The sequence below is a fragment of the Dendrobates tinctorius genome, unplaced genomic scaffold (genome assembly GCF_039654945.1).
Source record: "Dendrobates tinctorius isolate UK_male_01 unplaced genomic scaffold, ASM3965494v1 ptg000022l, whole genome shotgun sequence".
In the NCBI taxonomy this organism is placed as follows: Eukaryota; Metazoa; Chordata; class Amphibia; order Anura; family Dendrobatidae; genus Dendrobates; species Dendrobates tinctorius.
This window is the reverse complement of record NW_027361690.1, coordinates 115,372,022-115,387,073: the sequence shown is the minus strand read 5'-3', so window position 1 is coordinate 115,387,073 and position 15,052 is coordinate 115,372,022. Positions and strand designations below refer to the sequence as shown.

General features: G+C 40.7%; 1 protein-coding gene across 2 annotated transcripts in view; it reads right to left on the bottom strand.

Moving 5' to 3' along the window:
• TACR1 (tachykinin receptor 1) overlaps positions 1-15,052 on the bottom strand; it is a 365,547-nt gene that overhangs the window by 31,128 nt on the left and 319,367 nt on the right. The window contains exon 5 of one of the 2 annotated variants that reach the window (XM_073569066.1): positions 9,688-9,740. In XM_073569066.1, the coding sequence (XP_073425167.1) occupies positions 9,688-9,740 (53 nt within the window). Of the gene's footprint in view, positions 1-3,085; positions 9,741-15,052 lie in introns of those variants that run through there. The other variant, XM_073569065.1, reaches the window with a different exon arrangement.

The following is a 15,052-nucleotide window of genomic DNA, read 5'->3' as shown; positions in this document are numbered from 1 at the left end:
CAATATTGACAGAATGAACGTGGAGATCCGACCAAAAGTGTCCAAGCCTCAGTCGTAAGTAAGTAAACGTTCTGTATCGTCTGTCTCCACTGACTGGTGACTGCACTTGGAAGTGATTTCTGTGTGTAAATCTATCAAATTGCTGAGTAATGAGAAATAAAATCTAGATCTATGTCTACTGTGCTGACAGTTCGAGACACTCCAGACAGAAAAACTTCACACATAGTTGGAAATAATGCTGGAGGGGTGTATATCGATTTGGTGGGATCTCGGGAACATGTATTCTTTGTTCTTGTCATTGCACCCACAGGACGTACCATCAATAAGATTGAATGACTAGTAATGGGAATCAATCCATAATAGACCCTGGTGGCAAGTGATTGGTCCTAATTAGTGATGAGCGAATGTGCTCGTTACTTGAGTTTTCCGAGCATGCTCGGGTGTTCTCCGAGTATTTTGGGCGTGCTCGTAAATTACGTCTGAGTCCCCTCAGCTGCATGATTTGCGGCTGCACGACAGCCTGAATACATGCAGGCATTGCCTGTTTGTTAGGGAATCCCCACATGTATTCAGGCTGTCTAGCAGCCGAAAATCATGCAGCTGCGGGGACTCAGACATAATTTACGAGCACACCCAAAATACTCGGAGGACACCCGAGCATGCTTGGAAAACTCAAGTAACGAGTATACTCGTTCATCACTAGTCCTAATGTCAGTTCCAGATGGGAGATTCTACTAGACCAGTGGGGTGTTAGGGACCCCTTAGTGTCTGTCTGGGTCTCTGAATGGGCCAAGTCCAGCTCTGGATATGCATATGGTTAGGCTTTATGAAATACGATTTTGACAATTGTACACAATAGAATCAGACATAGATGATAAATATTTTAGACTGGAATACCCCTTTAGATGTTTGGCTTTTTAGCCATACAGAGCCACAGCCTTGTTAATCTGATGTGAGTCTTTAGGTGATAAATGAAGTCATTTTGTTAATGTGCAGATAAATACAATGATAAGTGGAATTATCGTGGCTAATACTTTAAAGCATTTACACTCCTCCGAGGGTAATGTTTTTATATTTAAGGACATGTATTTTGATCTAAAAAATATTTTTTGCAAATGGGTTTCATTAAAAAGGTTGCTTTTTTTGGCTTTTTCACGCTCTTTTTGACCTTTACATTGCTGGCTGTATAATGAGATGGAGGGCTCGGGCACATGTCTGATTTTTTCTTCTACAGCATGTCCGAGTTTCATCCATTATTGGGATCACACCCAGACATGCAAGTCAATGAGTGCATACATTAGACTGCACGCAGATCACATCTGAGTGCAGTCTGATTTATACAGACTGACACAAAGGAGAAGATGGAGACATTTAGCAAAGACCACTTGGCTTTTACAGGATCTTTGTTTCCTAGCACATTCCACTTTTGATTTGGCCTGTGGTCACAAATCAACTGAGAGGAGCTCAAAAAGGGCAGATAAAAGAGTTAGAAACTCTCCCTCTTGACAATCAGAAAGAGTTCACGGACAGACTCTCATTAACCTATACTAAAGCCAGACAATAACATGTCATATTGAGACTATAGAAAGCAATTTGTGTGTTTTTTTAATGAAACCCAATAAAAAAAAAGAAGTATACATATACAGTATAGTTGTAAGAAGAAGTACCCAAACGTGGACAACTCTTTTGAAGTCTCAACCACTTTAAAGGGAACCTGTTATGTAAAATATTGCTATTAACCTGCAGATACGGAATTAATCTGCAGGTTAGTAGCATTCTGACACCGTGCGGCACCGGCACTGATAGCTCAGGTGCCAGGAGGAAATGAGCTTTCAGTCATAGGGGTGGTGCCAGAACAGTTTCAGTCACAGCTCTGGGTATAGAGAGTGATGGCTGTAATCGCACTCCCAGCACTGACAGCCGGCTCGTCACTAGAGCTCATATTAGAACGATGACTGAACCCACACTGGCACCACCCCTATTGTCATGGGTGTGTTAGGTGTGACAGACAGTCATCCCAGATCTGGCTGTAGAAGGTCTTTGCGATTAGCTCAAGCACTTTCTTGATTTTTGCATCTCTGTAATGGAGCGATATCCTTCTCCCTCTAGGACCCAACAGTTACCTCCACCTTCTGCTGCTAATTACACACCTTTGCTGAAGGTTTAAATACATTCAGTTTCTGCAGCATGGTGCTGGTGTTAGCTCAAATTTGCCTCTGTCTTGTTGGAAGTACTAGCAGTCGGTTAGTGTCTTCTCAGAGGACTCTTGGAGGATTGCTGTCTTGCCATCTCGGTGGTTTTCTCAAACTAAATGTACCCCCTCATTCGTCCACCCCTCTGTCTTTAGTTGTAGTGGGGGTTGACTAGTGCTTACCCTGTCCCCTTCCTATCCAGGGCCTATCGCTAGGGGCAGTCAGGGATTAGGTTCCTGCTCAGTGATAAGTGCAAAACGTTTTTAGGGACATTTAGTGTCGACAGGGTGTTGTTATATCTGCCTAGGGGTCTCCACTTCCCCTTCCCTAGTGTTTGGGCCTCCCTGTCCCTCTCCCTGTTGTTGTGCCCTTTACTTCTCCCTCACCCAGCATGACACCTATGACTTGAAGCCGAATGCTGTTGAGGGGAATAAAGTGAATTTCCTCCTGGCAGCGGGGCTCTTAGTACAGTGGCCACACGGTGTCAGAACACTACTAACCTGCAGACTAGCCCCATATTTGCAAGTTAGTAATGCTATTTACATGATAGTTCACTTACCCTAACACTGCCATTAAGGGAACCTAAGAGTTATCATATGCAAAGCCAAATACCTGCTCTGCCCCCTACTCAGAAAAAGGAAAAATTATAAATTGACAAATACAGACAAAAATATTGTTACAAAAAACTGATGAAATCATGTCAGTGAAAATAAAATCTGTTTCCAAAAATGTTGACAAAATTGATTGTGTGTCACAAAGTGCCCCATGCACAGAAGTGGCGACATATGTAGGTGCGAAATTCAGGAAAATCGCCTTTAGAGAATTGCCGTTGGGCACTCTATCCACATGAATCCCCTTCAGTGCAAGATTACGATTCTCCACTACAGACCACGTAATGAAACAACATGTTTATTTGTGAAAATACTGCTTTTGTCTGAACAGTGAAAACATGTACAGCGTTTTACAGATATAACAAAGGCAGATCATACTCATATACAGCACATCTATATGACAGCTCTTGGAGCACAACGTACAGAGTTATATACTGGGTTTATCAAGAAGGCTGCACAACAACATCTTAAAGGGGTTGACTGGGACTTTAACATTGATGGCCTATTCTTAGATTAGATCATCAATACCTGATCGGTGGGGGTTGCGACAACCAGCACCCCGTCGAACAGCTGTTCCCAGTGTCGGACGGAACTGCTAAGTAACGGAGCTGTACAGCACAGCTTCATCAATAGTGGCCGCGGCAGGGTACTGTACATCCACACCCTAATGATTTGAATAGAGGGCGGATGTGCAGTACTCACTCGCGGCCACTATACTGTCAAAAGAGCTGTTTAACTTTGTAACTGAGCAGTTCCAGCCGCCGCCAACACTGGGAACAGCTGATCGTTGGGATGCCAGGTGTCACACCCTCATCGATCAGATATTGATGACCTATCCTAAGGATAGGCCATTAAAGTTAAAGTCCCGGACCAACTTTATGCCCGAATTCTACATTGCAAAAATACACCAAAAATAAATTCCCTTTAGGTCTAAGGGTTTATATACACTAGTAATTAAAGCAGTAACCATCGGATGGCTTCATTCTAGGCTATACTCTATATACATTCCTTCTAGAATGGAACTTTCCATCAGAGAACACTAAATCCATCATATCAACAATGGCCACCAACCCTCTCGACAATGTTCCATTGCACTGTAATGCGGAAGTACGGGTGGCTCAAGATATATTTTATTCACATATTTTTCACATTCATATTCAGTAGATACCCTGTTAGAATCTTTTGTTGAACACTATATTCATCTGAAGACATATAAGAAACATAGGTTTCACTTCTACAACATAATATGATGTTTTTGAAATAAAATTACAAAAAAAAAAATATAGAACTACAATCTGAACCACAGAGGCTAAGATGAAGCATTTGCAAAATAAGTGGAATAAAGGCAGTGCCCTTTTGAATGCAAAATATACATCTATAAAGAATATATTAGATTTTGATCAACACTTGTGTTTTCTCCATGACGGAAGCAGCAGGAATGTGTGGAAAATACTGATTTTCTTTTTTTGGTGTGTGTGTGCTTACTTTGTAACGAAAAAACATTTGGCACTTAATAAAGTAGAGTAAAAAAAAAAGAGAGACAAAAAGTAGAATTGCTAAATCCCCTCACAATATACATGTCAAGTAACTAAATTTACATAATACAATCATAAAAGTAGCATTAATGCATATTACTATTAAAGCTAAACTCCGCCCCAAACCCCAAGATTCAGGTAACCTGAAAATCTTTTATCAAACTCCCACTGGTCCAAGAAATTGAGATTTGGGATTTGGAAAGATGTTTTGCAAGGCTTCTTCCTAGTCCAGGAAGGTCAAAGAAAATCCTTTTTTTGAGCCCTTGCAGGTGTTTTCCAGGACTATATTAATTTTTACTGAAGGCCTAAAGACTAAAGGGCCTGTCACACTAAGCGATATTGCTAGCAATATCGCTGTAACGTCACCGATTTTGTGACGCAGCAGCGATATTGCTAGTGATATCGCTACATGTGATACTTACCTCCGACCGGCTCCCCCGCTGATTATCGCTGATCGCGCGAGAACGTCCTGGACCATTTCTCATCGGACGCTTCCTGTGGCGCCGACGAGCGACGCGTGGACGCGGGCGGGAGGACGTCAGGATCGCCGCGTCTGACAGGTAAGTAGCGACCCCCGACCGCTGCTATGTCGCTGGTGAGATCTGCCTGTTTGGCAGCTCACTAGCGACCACTTAGCGATGCACCAGCGATCCATATCGTTGTCGGGATCGCTGGTGCATCGCTAACTGTAACTGTACCCTTAAGACTAAGGACTGTTCTGCAGATCGCAACTCTTTGCCAGCACAGAGTAATCACTGACCGCTCCGGTCGACAATTCTAACAGTGGCTTCCCCTCTGCTCTATTGACTTGGTGTGACTGCCGATGTCATGCTGATTGACAGCCGGCTCCCTGCTGACGTACTGCGGAGAGCTGGCAGTCAACAGCAAGATGTAGGAAGTCACACTCTGTTGATAGAGCTCTCCAAAAAAGAGCTACTTTGTTGAAATGAAGCGACCGCTCTGAGCCGAGGTTGGCAAGCTGCCTGTTTTTTAGATTTCTGGTTCGTAGTAAAAAAATGATTTAGCTTTGGATAAACCCCTTAAGGTTATCCCCAGCTTAAAAATTGATTGTATATTACTAAGATATGGCATATTTTCATGATTTCTAGGCCCATCATTGACCCTGAGATGAAGAGATTGTGAAGGAAAGCGATACGGCGCTCTTTCATTTCCAGGACTGGTGAGGGTCCCAAAAGTCGAATTACCACCGATTATAAAGACTAATATGACTTGACTTTATAAGTTGGGAATACCACTTTAACCTCATAGAGAAACTGTTTTCTTTGGCCACCAACTTTGTTATGTGATAATTCCTCAAATCTTAATTTCTTGGATCAGCCCCGGACATCCTGGACCATGTCGGTGTGGACTGCACAGGATATCAGAATAGGGCTTTAAAATATTAGTATTGAATATATACATTCAAATAGAATATAGTCACACAGCATATTGCACGTTTTTTCCATTTTTTTTTTTTTTTTGCTTGAAAAGAGTAATTACATTGTCAAAGAATTTTGACACTACAGAAATAAGGTACATTTGGGTAATTCTACTCAGATAGAAATAACCCATAATCTCCTCCGTGTCCCTTGGTCATGGATATTTTTGAAAGACAGAAATTTAATTCTTAATTGTTTTTTTTTTTTTAGTTATTTTGGCTTAACTAGATAAAATCTCCTTAAAATACCAATATTGTGTGTTACCATATAGCATGAAAAAGAGAAACCCCTTTTCATCAGACTTTAAGACACATCTGAACCTAAATGGACAATTAGCATTAAAGATTTATTTTTTTGTGGCTTTGAATAAAATTAAATACAATTGAACTCTTTAATATTTATTAAAAAAGCAACACAGATGCATTTTAGGGAATAACCACTATAGTAGCGCAAGACAAACGAAAATGTTGGTTTTAGGTACTCACTAGGGGGTCTCCCCAATGCTTAGTAACAGCTAAAATGGTGATTAGGGGATGATCCATGGACTGATCTCACGGGAGTATCCCCAATGGGGTCCGGGCAATAAAGAGCCCTTACCTACTTTGCCAGACATAATGCAGGGTCATAAACCTCTCCGGTACAAGTGCCTGTGGGCACTGATATAACGCCCTAATGGTCAATTGACCATTTTGTGCTGTTACTGTTTATAAAGTGGGACCTACCCTTATGCGCCCAAGATACAGACTTGAATTTTTATTAAAATTAAACATATTAAAATATGTCATTTGTTTCTGTGAAAATCAAATTCTATCATTTGCCAAACTTACTTTATTGGACAGGCTTATATTGGCAACCTTACCTCTATACAGGAGTGTATAAAGCCAGTTCATGATCCTTAATAATGGGCAATAGTCTGTTCTTTTCCACTTTTACATATGACTTTTTTTTTTATTACAAGTTATGAACAAATCGGGAAACATTTAATTCAAAGAACTGCAGTACCTCTTAGAGCCTGTAGGTGTCTCTGTATTCTGTATAGACAAAAAAGCCAGAAACTAAAGAAAACAGTAGAACAATCAAATCTAGTTCTGTAAAGAGTTCACTTATATTTAATTTTATGTTTTAAGCCAGATTCCTATTTTTGTGAGTCAACATTGAGTTTCACACGTGTCTGGAAAATGAAGTGGTTTTATTTTCTTCCTTCATCTATGTGCTTATCTGAGGTGTCCAATACTAAAGTGCGTTTTTTCCTAGGCATGGATAGTTTTAAAACCATAAATGGAGGTCCTGCACCGACTCCACAAGCCGTGTCTGTTCTGGAAGTCATCACGACTGCTGCAACCTGTGATTGGCTGCAGCTGTCAGATAAGTAGAAGAGCGTGTCATCAGATGTTTTTCCGATGACACCCTCTTCGGTTCACCTGATCGCTGCAGCCAGTCACAGGCTGATGTGGTCCTGGTGACTATCGAATTAAGCAGACATCACTCCTGGAGATGACACAGACCTCGGAAGTGGCGGTGCCAAAGGTTAGTATGCCTCCATTTATAGTTTTAAAACCAACCATACAAGAGAAAAAAAAAATCAGTATGAGACAAGCCCTATCTAGACCTAGACAACAGTTCCATCCTGAAAAATACATTTCCAGAATGAGAAACAGGTCAGTCTTTCACAAAGGGACGCTTACTTGGAGGCAGCGATTAGTATCTGGACTGAACCTCTTGTTTAAACAGCGTGTAACATCCTTCACTAACCGGTGTTTATATGCGCCTGGTCCTAACCCCATTACTGTCACTGGAGATGAATGATCCCGACAGTTCATACACATTTTATTCCGATAATCACTAAAAAAGGTGTTTTTTAGTGATTATCGGAATAAAATGTGTTTTTAAGGAGATTTGCATGTTCACACATTTATTTTTTCAAATTTCCATGAATTGGTTGATATTTTCTTTCTTCGACAGTTCATACAACAGGAATATTATTAGGATCCGGCTGGCACAATGGAAGCCTGTCATCGTCTGCAGTTTAGTTCTCACTTTTATAATTTTGGATCAATACTAGGAGGAACCCCTTAAAACATTTTTCCGATCCTGGGGAACCAAACTGCTTTCTTACTTAATAAAGGATTTTTTAAGGGTAGATAAAAAAAATAATTTATTCTATGTTATGGCTTTAAATTATTATTTGGCTGCGCAAAACCAGGTATCCTTCAGGAGGCAGAAAACAAGTGGCGAAAGTTTTCTTTTCATTTTCATATATGCAATGAGAAAACTATCTCCTATACGCCAAATCAGGCAGTCATGGATACAGATGGGGGTCTTATTTGGCTAATATGAGATAGATTTCTTCCCGGGGAGCTTTGCCTGTAGGTTCAGCCTCCATTTGCCATCCTGGATGTTTTCTCTTATCAATGGACCTGAAAGCTCTTAACGAAATCCCACACAAGGACTGGGATTTCCATTTAAAATCAATCTGTCAGCAGGTTTTTGCTATTTAATCTGAGAGCATCAAAAGCTAGGAGCTTAGAGACTGATTTCAGTGATGTATTACTTATTAGGCTGTGTGATGTTGTTTCAGCACAATGAGTGTTTTATCAGAAGGACATTATCACTGCTGGACTAGTGCTCCTGTGCATCGTGGTCCAACCGTGCCCCCTCATCTGATAAGAAGCTCACAGTGGGCGGGGTTAGCTTTCTGAGCTGTGCTACATGCTACATCTAAAAACTCTGATTGTATCATAACTGCTGTACCCAGTAAACTAAGTAACACATCACTGAAATCAGTGTCTCTTTTCCTACATCATGCTGCTTTCAGATAAGGCAACAAAAACCTGGTGGCAGATTTCCTTTAATTATACCTGTGATTAGATTTCTGTACATTAACCACTTGTATGATGGTATACTGCTGGAAAATAGCATTTTAAAAGTTGCCTCTTTTACTTATGGAGTTTTATATAACACAGAATGATATATGTAAATTACTGGAGAGGGGTCAAGGAGCATATGGCTCATATGCAGTGTGTAGATGAAGCCGAAGCGTAGACTTCTCCCTTCACTGGTGACATGGCTATGCTCACGGAGCTATTTTAGTATTAGAGCGGCATGGTGGTGGTATATTGTACAAGAATCTAGTGACAGATTACATTTCAGGGACGGTATATGTTATACAAGTTTCCTTTTTAGGATTCTGCATCATCATTATTTTATTTGGATCATCTTTGAGGGGACTACAACGTGAACTACTTAAAGAAAACCCTCATTCCCAGCTATGGCATCTAGAAATATGGTCTTCAAAGAACATTCATCATTCCCTGAGGTGCAACAAGGAAAATTATTTAGATTTCATGTTGGAATTTTGTTAAATGTGTGGAAAATTTAACCAGATTGTGACTGGGTTTAGTGTCTCCTAGACCTTGACCTTCTTCATGTTTGGCGAAACCTAAATAAAATATCTATAGATGGAAAACTTGTCAGGATGTAAACATCTCTCAATCACAAAAGGAACAGAAAAGACCCTGACACTGTAAACAATATCTATTTCACTTGCAGTCAGGGCAAAGATGGATAAAAAAAACGATAGTACCCCATAGTAAGGGTAAAGTAGCCTAGCGCAGGTTCGAACCACGGAATGAACACCTAGGGATATCCTGGTGTTGGTGGGACATAACTTATGATAAATTATTGGAGTAGAAGCTGGATGAGTCAGACATGGTCTTACAGACACTGCGAGAAGAACCATTGGAAGTGAGGTCCAATGACAGACGTTTGTTGCTCTTCCCATTCTCCTCGGCTTCTTCATCGTTGGCACTTAGGACAGACGATACGGTGGTCTCAATACGACTGATTTTGTACATGCTGCTCTGGGTTTGAAGGTAGCGTGTAGATTTCATTTCCAGACCTTCATACTCACCCGCACGGATGAACGGGCACCATCGAAAGACATGCTTAAATCCTATACGGAACCTTGGGATAAACAAAGGTGAACTTTAATTTTATGCACACGTTTTACTTCATAGGCAATGTCTGATCATTTGTGGAAATATTAATTACATAGGAGAAACCAGGAAATGGAAAAAATATTTTATTCATTTAAAAAAAAAATCATAAAAGGTGAAAATATGCTCTTGATTTTTCACTTTTCTACTGCTAGCATAATGCCTTAATATGGATCACAGAGTAATTTCAGACAAGACTGGATGCTATGGCTTTTTAATGCCTATCAACCATTCTGTAGTGGTTTACTTACAGTTGTGGCCAAAAGTATTGACACCCCTGCAATTCTGTCAGATAATGCTCAGTTTCTTCCTGAAAATGATTGCAAACACAAATTCTTTGGTATTATCTTCATTTAATTTGTCTTAAATGAAAAAACACAAAAGAGAATGAAGCAAAAAGCAAAACATTGATCATTTCACACAAAACTCCAAAAATGGGCCAGACAAAAGTATTGGCACCCTCAGCCTAATACTTGGTTGCACAACCTTTAGCCAAAATAACTGCGACCAACCGCTTCCGGTAACCATCAATGAGTTTCTTACAGTGCTCTGCTGGAATTTTAGACCATTCTTCTTTGGTAAATTGCTCCAGGTCCCTGATATTTGAAGGGTGCCTTCTCCAAACTGCCATTTTTAGATCTCTCCACAGGTGTTCTATGGGATTCAGGTCTGGACATATTGCTGGCCACCTTAGAAGTCTCCAGTGCTTTCTCTCAAACCATTTTCTAGTGCTTTTTGAAGTGTGTTTTGAGTCATTGTCCTGCTGGAAGACCCATGACCTCTGAGGGAGACCCAGCTTTCTCACACTGGGCCCTACATTATGCTGCAATATTTGTTGGTAGTCTTCAGACTTCATAAAGCCATGCACACGGTCAAGCAGTCCAGTGCCAGAGACAGCAAAGCAACCCCAAAACATCAGGGAACCTCCACCATGTTTGACTGTAGGGACAGTGTTCTTTTCTTTGAATGCCTCTTTTTTTCTCCTGTAAACTCTATGTTGATGCCTTTGCCCAAAAAGCTCTACTTTTGTCTCATCTGACCAGAGAACATTCTTCCAAAACGTTTTAGGCTTTTTCAGGTAAGTTTTGGCAAACTCCAGCCTGGCTTTTTTATGTCTCGGGGTAAGAAGTGGGGTCTTCCTGGGTCTCCTACCATACAGTCCCTTTTCATTCAGACACTGACAGATAGTACGGGTTGTCACTGTTGTACCCTTGGACTGCAGGGCAGCTTGAACTTGTTTGGATGTTAGTCGAGGTTCTTTATCCAACATCCGCACAATCTTGCGTTGAAATCTCTTGTCAATTTTTCTTTTCCGTCCACATCTAGGGAGGTTAGCCACAGTGCCATGGGCTTTAAACTTCTTGATGACACTGTGCACGGTAGACACAGGAACATTCAGGTCTTTGGAGATGGACTTGTAGCCTTGAGATTGCTCATGCTTCCTCCCAATTTGGTTTCGCAAGTCCTCAGACAGTTCTTTGGTCTTCTTTCTTTTCTCCATGCTCAATGTGGTACACACAAGGACACAGGACAGAGGTTGAGTCAACTTTAATCCATGTCAACTGGCTGCAAGTGTGATTTAGTTATTGCCAACACCTGTTAGGTGCCACAGGTAAGTTACAGGCGCTGTTAATTACACAAATTAGAGAAGCATCACATGATTTTTCGAACAGTGCCAATACTTTTGTCCACCCTCTTTTTGTTTGGTGTGTAATTATATCCAATTTGGCTTTAGGACAATTCTTTGTGTTTTTTCATTTAAGACAAATTAAATGAAAATAATAATAACAAAGAATTTGTGTTTGCAATCATTTTCAGGAAGAAACTTAGTATTATCTGACAGAATTGCAGGCGTGTCAATACTTTTGGCCACAACTGTAGGTCTTCAGCTTAAAGCACCTCTCCAGTGTTTTTTTTTTAATTTCACCATTGGAGTGGTGTCACTAAAGTAAGTTTCCTGTCTGTAGTAACATACTTATCAGCCACCGTCTTATTCTGTTATAGATGCTGCTTCGGTCGTCTTCTGTAGGTTGTGACCTGCCGGATCGCTCCAGCGTTTGCTGGATGAGCCGGAACTGACAACTCAATGTAAGGTGCCTGAGTGTTGCGTCTGTGGATGAGCTGCTGCTTCTGCATGCTCTGGCACTCTACAGGAAAATCGTGTCCCAGGCCTGGTGTGCTGCTATGTGTGGAGTGCATCCACAGACTTGTGGCCCATAGGACTCCACTGGCTCCAGGCTTCCATCATACAGAAGTTCACAATCCAGGGGACACTGAACAATTTAAAACAGTCAAACTTTTACTGAGCAGTTTGCTGTCATTACAGTGGAGCATGTGGGACAGGGCACAACAGGTTACAGTCTTTCCCCCAGGTATCGGACATAACATCAGCCCTTGTTATCGGTCTGGGTAGAGCATCTCTCTTGCTAACTTCTCTAGCACTAGGAATTCTTCTCACCGAAGGAAGTGCACCTGGATTCCATTACCTTCCACCTCTGAGAGACTGAGTCCATGTTTTCTTGCAGCACCGCAGGCTTAGTGTGCCCAAAGGCCCTGATGTTCATTTTGTGGTTCATTTTGAAAATGTATATATACAGAAGGGTTCCATGGCAATCCACTGCCCAGAGTAAAAGACTCATGTTGGCCCTTGCAGCCCACTACATATGACCACTGCTAGCACTTCGCCACACTCCCTTGAACGTGACACTTCCTGACCTTGACAATAACTCTCAGTTTTTCCCTGCCCAATCGTGGCCGACAATTACAGTTAACCCTGTTTAGGAAATACTGCAGCCCCAGGGCGATATACTTTCAGATAATATACATTACTATAAAATACATTTAACCATTTGAGATGTCAGAGAATGGAACACCATCTTCACCGCTTGCACATCTATGAGAACCAGAACAAGGCCAGAACTATGCTCTCATAAACTCACACTAACAGCTTGTGACCGTTACCTCTGACTTTCGCTCAGTAAAGAGCTGAAGTCACAAGATGGTGGAACTGGACTGGAGCGGCACCAGGAAGAGCAGAAGACAGCGGCAGGTAAGAATAATGCTAGGGGCAAGAAACCTGCAATATTGGTAGCACTCCAGCACTGAAATAAAAAAAGTGGTGGAATGGCGATCTAAAGGGAACCTGTCGTCAGGTTTCCAGTTATTAGACTGCTGCCGGTTTATCCTGTCCCTCCTAATTAGAATCATAACAATCATCCCATGTGCCACTGTATCCTGCCGGGTACCAGGGTCTAGGTGTGACTGTTACCCCCTTGGCTATTTCTAGTAATGTCCGACACACAGTATAACAAAGATGCTTCATACTTAAAGGGAATATACATATTGAGGGTTCTTCTTGGTTAGAAGAATTTTATACAACCAGTTTGGAGAAATCATAATTTAATAAGATTTTCTGTAACAAAACACATCATCATGGCCTGTAGTAATGGATGATACAAATCTAAATGGATTTTCTCTATGGCAGCAGATGCCCTGCAGCACCAATTACATTTTTATATCACTATACTTAAAAAGAAATTGTTTATATGGTGTATAAAATGCCCGTGTAATACTATTATTTTTATCTATTACCTTACAAGTGCTACCGGCACCCACAAAAGAAAGGTGCTCTGATTGCTGATAAATTGACTGACTGGAGTAAATTACTCATTTTCTGCACTTTGCTTTATAGTCTATGTTTTTCATTAGCTGAATTTCGTATATCATCTTTATTTTGCCTTAAAATAGTGTAGGATTTTATAATATTAGAAAAAAAAAGTCTTTCTTTATGTAGAAACAGCGCCACTCTTGCCTTTGAAGAGTTTCTGGTACTGCAGATCATGACGTAAAAGAACTTAAAGGGGTTGTATCAAGTTTTCAAATTGTTAAATGTATTTAAAAAAAAATGAGCGACTTTGGAATGTTATCGCTTATTAAAAATCCTCTCTGTTCTCAAGAATGGGTGGATTTTTAATTCTATAATTTACGGTTTATTGCCTATGCTACTGGTCACCATACGGTCTCAGAGTGGCTGCTTATCTAGATAATGAGCGACATTAGCAGGCTCAATGCTTTAGAGCGGGCTCATGCTGCTTTAGAGGTGGACAGATTGTTGGCCACCTTTATTCCTTTTGTGCTTCTTCGACGTTGCGAAATGTGTTTAGCATGTACTGCATACCAAAAAGATGTATGAAGAGCAGTATACTTTTTTTTCAATATATGTCAATGACAAAGAAATTGAACTGTATATATACAGTTGTGTGAAAACGTGTTTGCCACCTTCCTGATTTCCTATTCTTTTACATGTTTGTCACACTTAAATGATTCAGATCAGGAAACAAATTTAAATATTAGACAAAGGCAAGACAAGTAATCACAAAATGCAGCTTTTTAAAAGAAGGTCTTTATTAGTAAGGGAAAAAGAAATCCAAACCTACAGGGTCCTGTGTGAAAAAGTGATTGCACCCCCCCTTAAAACCTAAATTAACTGTGGTTTATCACTTGCCCAAATTTTCTAGCCACACGCAGACCTTATTACTGCCACACCTGTTCTCAATCAAGAAATTACTTAGATAGGACATGCCTGACAAAGTGATGCAGACCAATAGATTGTCAAAAGCTAGACATCATGCCGCCATCTAAAAAAATTCTGGAACAAATGAGAAACAAAGAAATTGAGATCTATCAGTCTGGAAAAGGTTATAAAATCATTACTAAAGCTTTGGGACTTCAGCAAACCACAGTGAGAGCCATTATCCACAAATGGCGAAAACACGGAACAGTGGTGAATCTTCCCAGGAGTGACCGGCCGAACCAAAATTACCCTAAGAGCTTATTGAAGACTCATCCAAGAAGTCACAAAAGACTCTACAACCACATCCAAAGAACTGCAGGCTTCACTTGCCCCAATTAAGGTCAGTGTTCATGACTCCACCAAAAGAAAGAGACTGGGCAAAAATGGCATGTATGGCAGAGTTCTAAGATGAAAAGCACTGCTGAGCAATAAGAACATAAAGGCTTGTCTCAGTTTTGCCAGAAAACATCTTGATGATCCCCACCACTTTTGGGAGAATACTCTGTGGATTTATGAGACAAAAGTTGAACTTTTTGGAAGGTGTATGTCTCATTACATTTGATGTAGAAGTAACACAGCATTTTATGAAAGGAACATCATACCAACAGTAAAATTTAGTGGTGGTAGTGTGATGGTCTGGGGCTGTTTTGCTGCTTCAGGTCCTAGAAGACTTGCTGTGGTAAATGGAACCATGAATATTGCTGTCT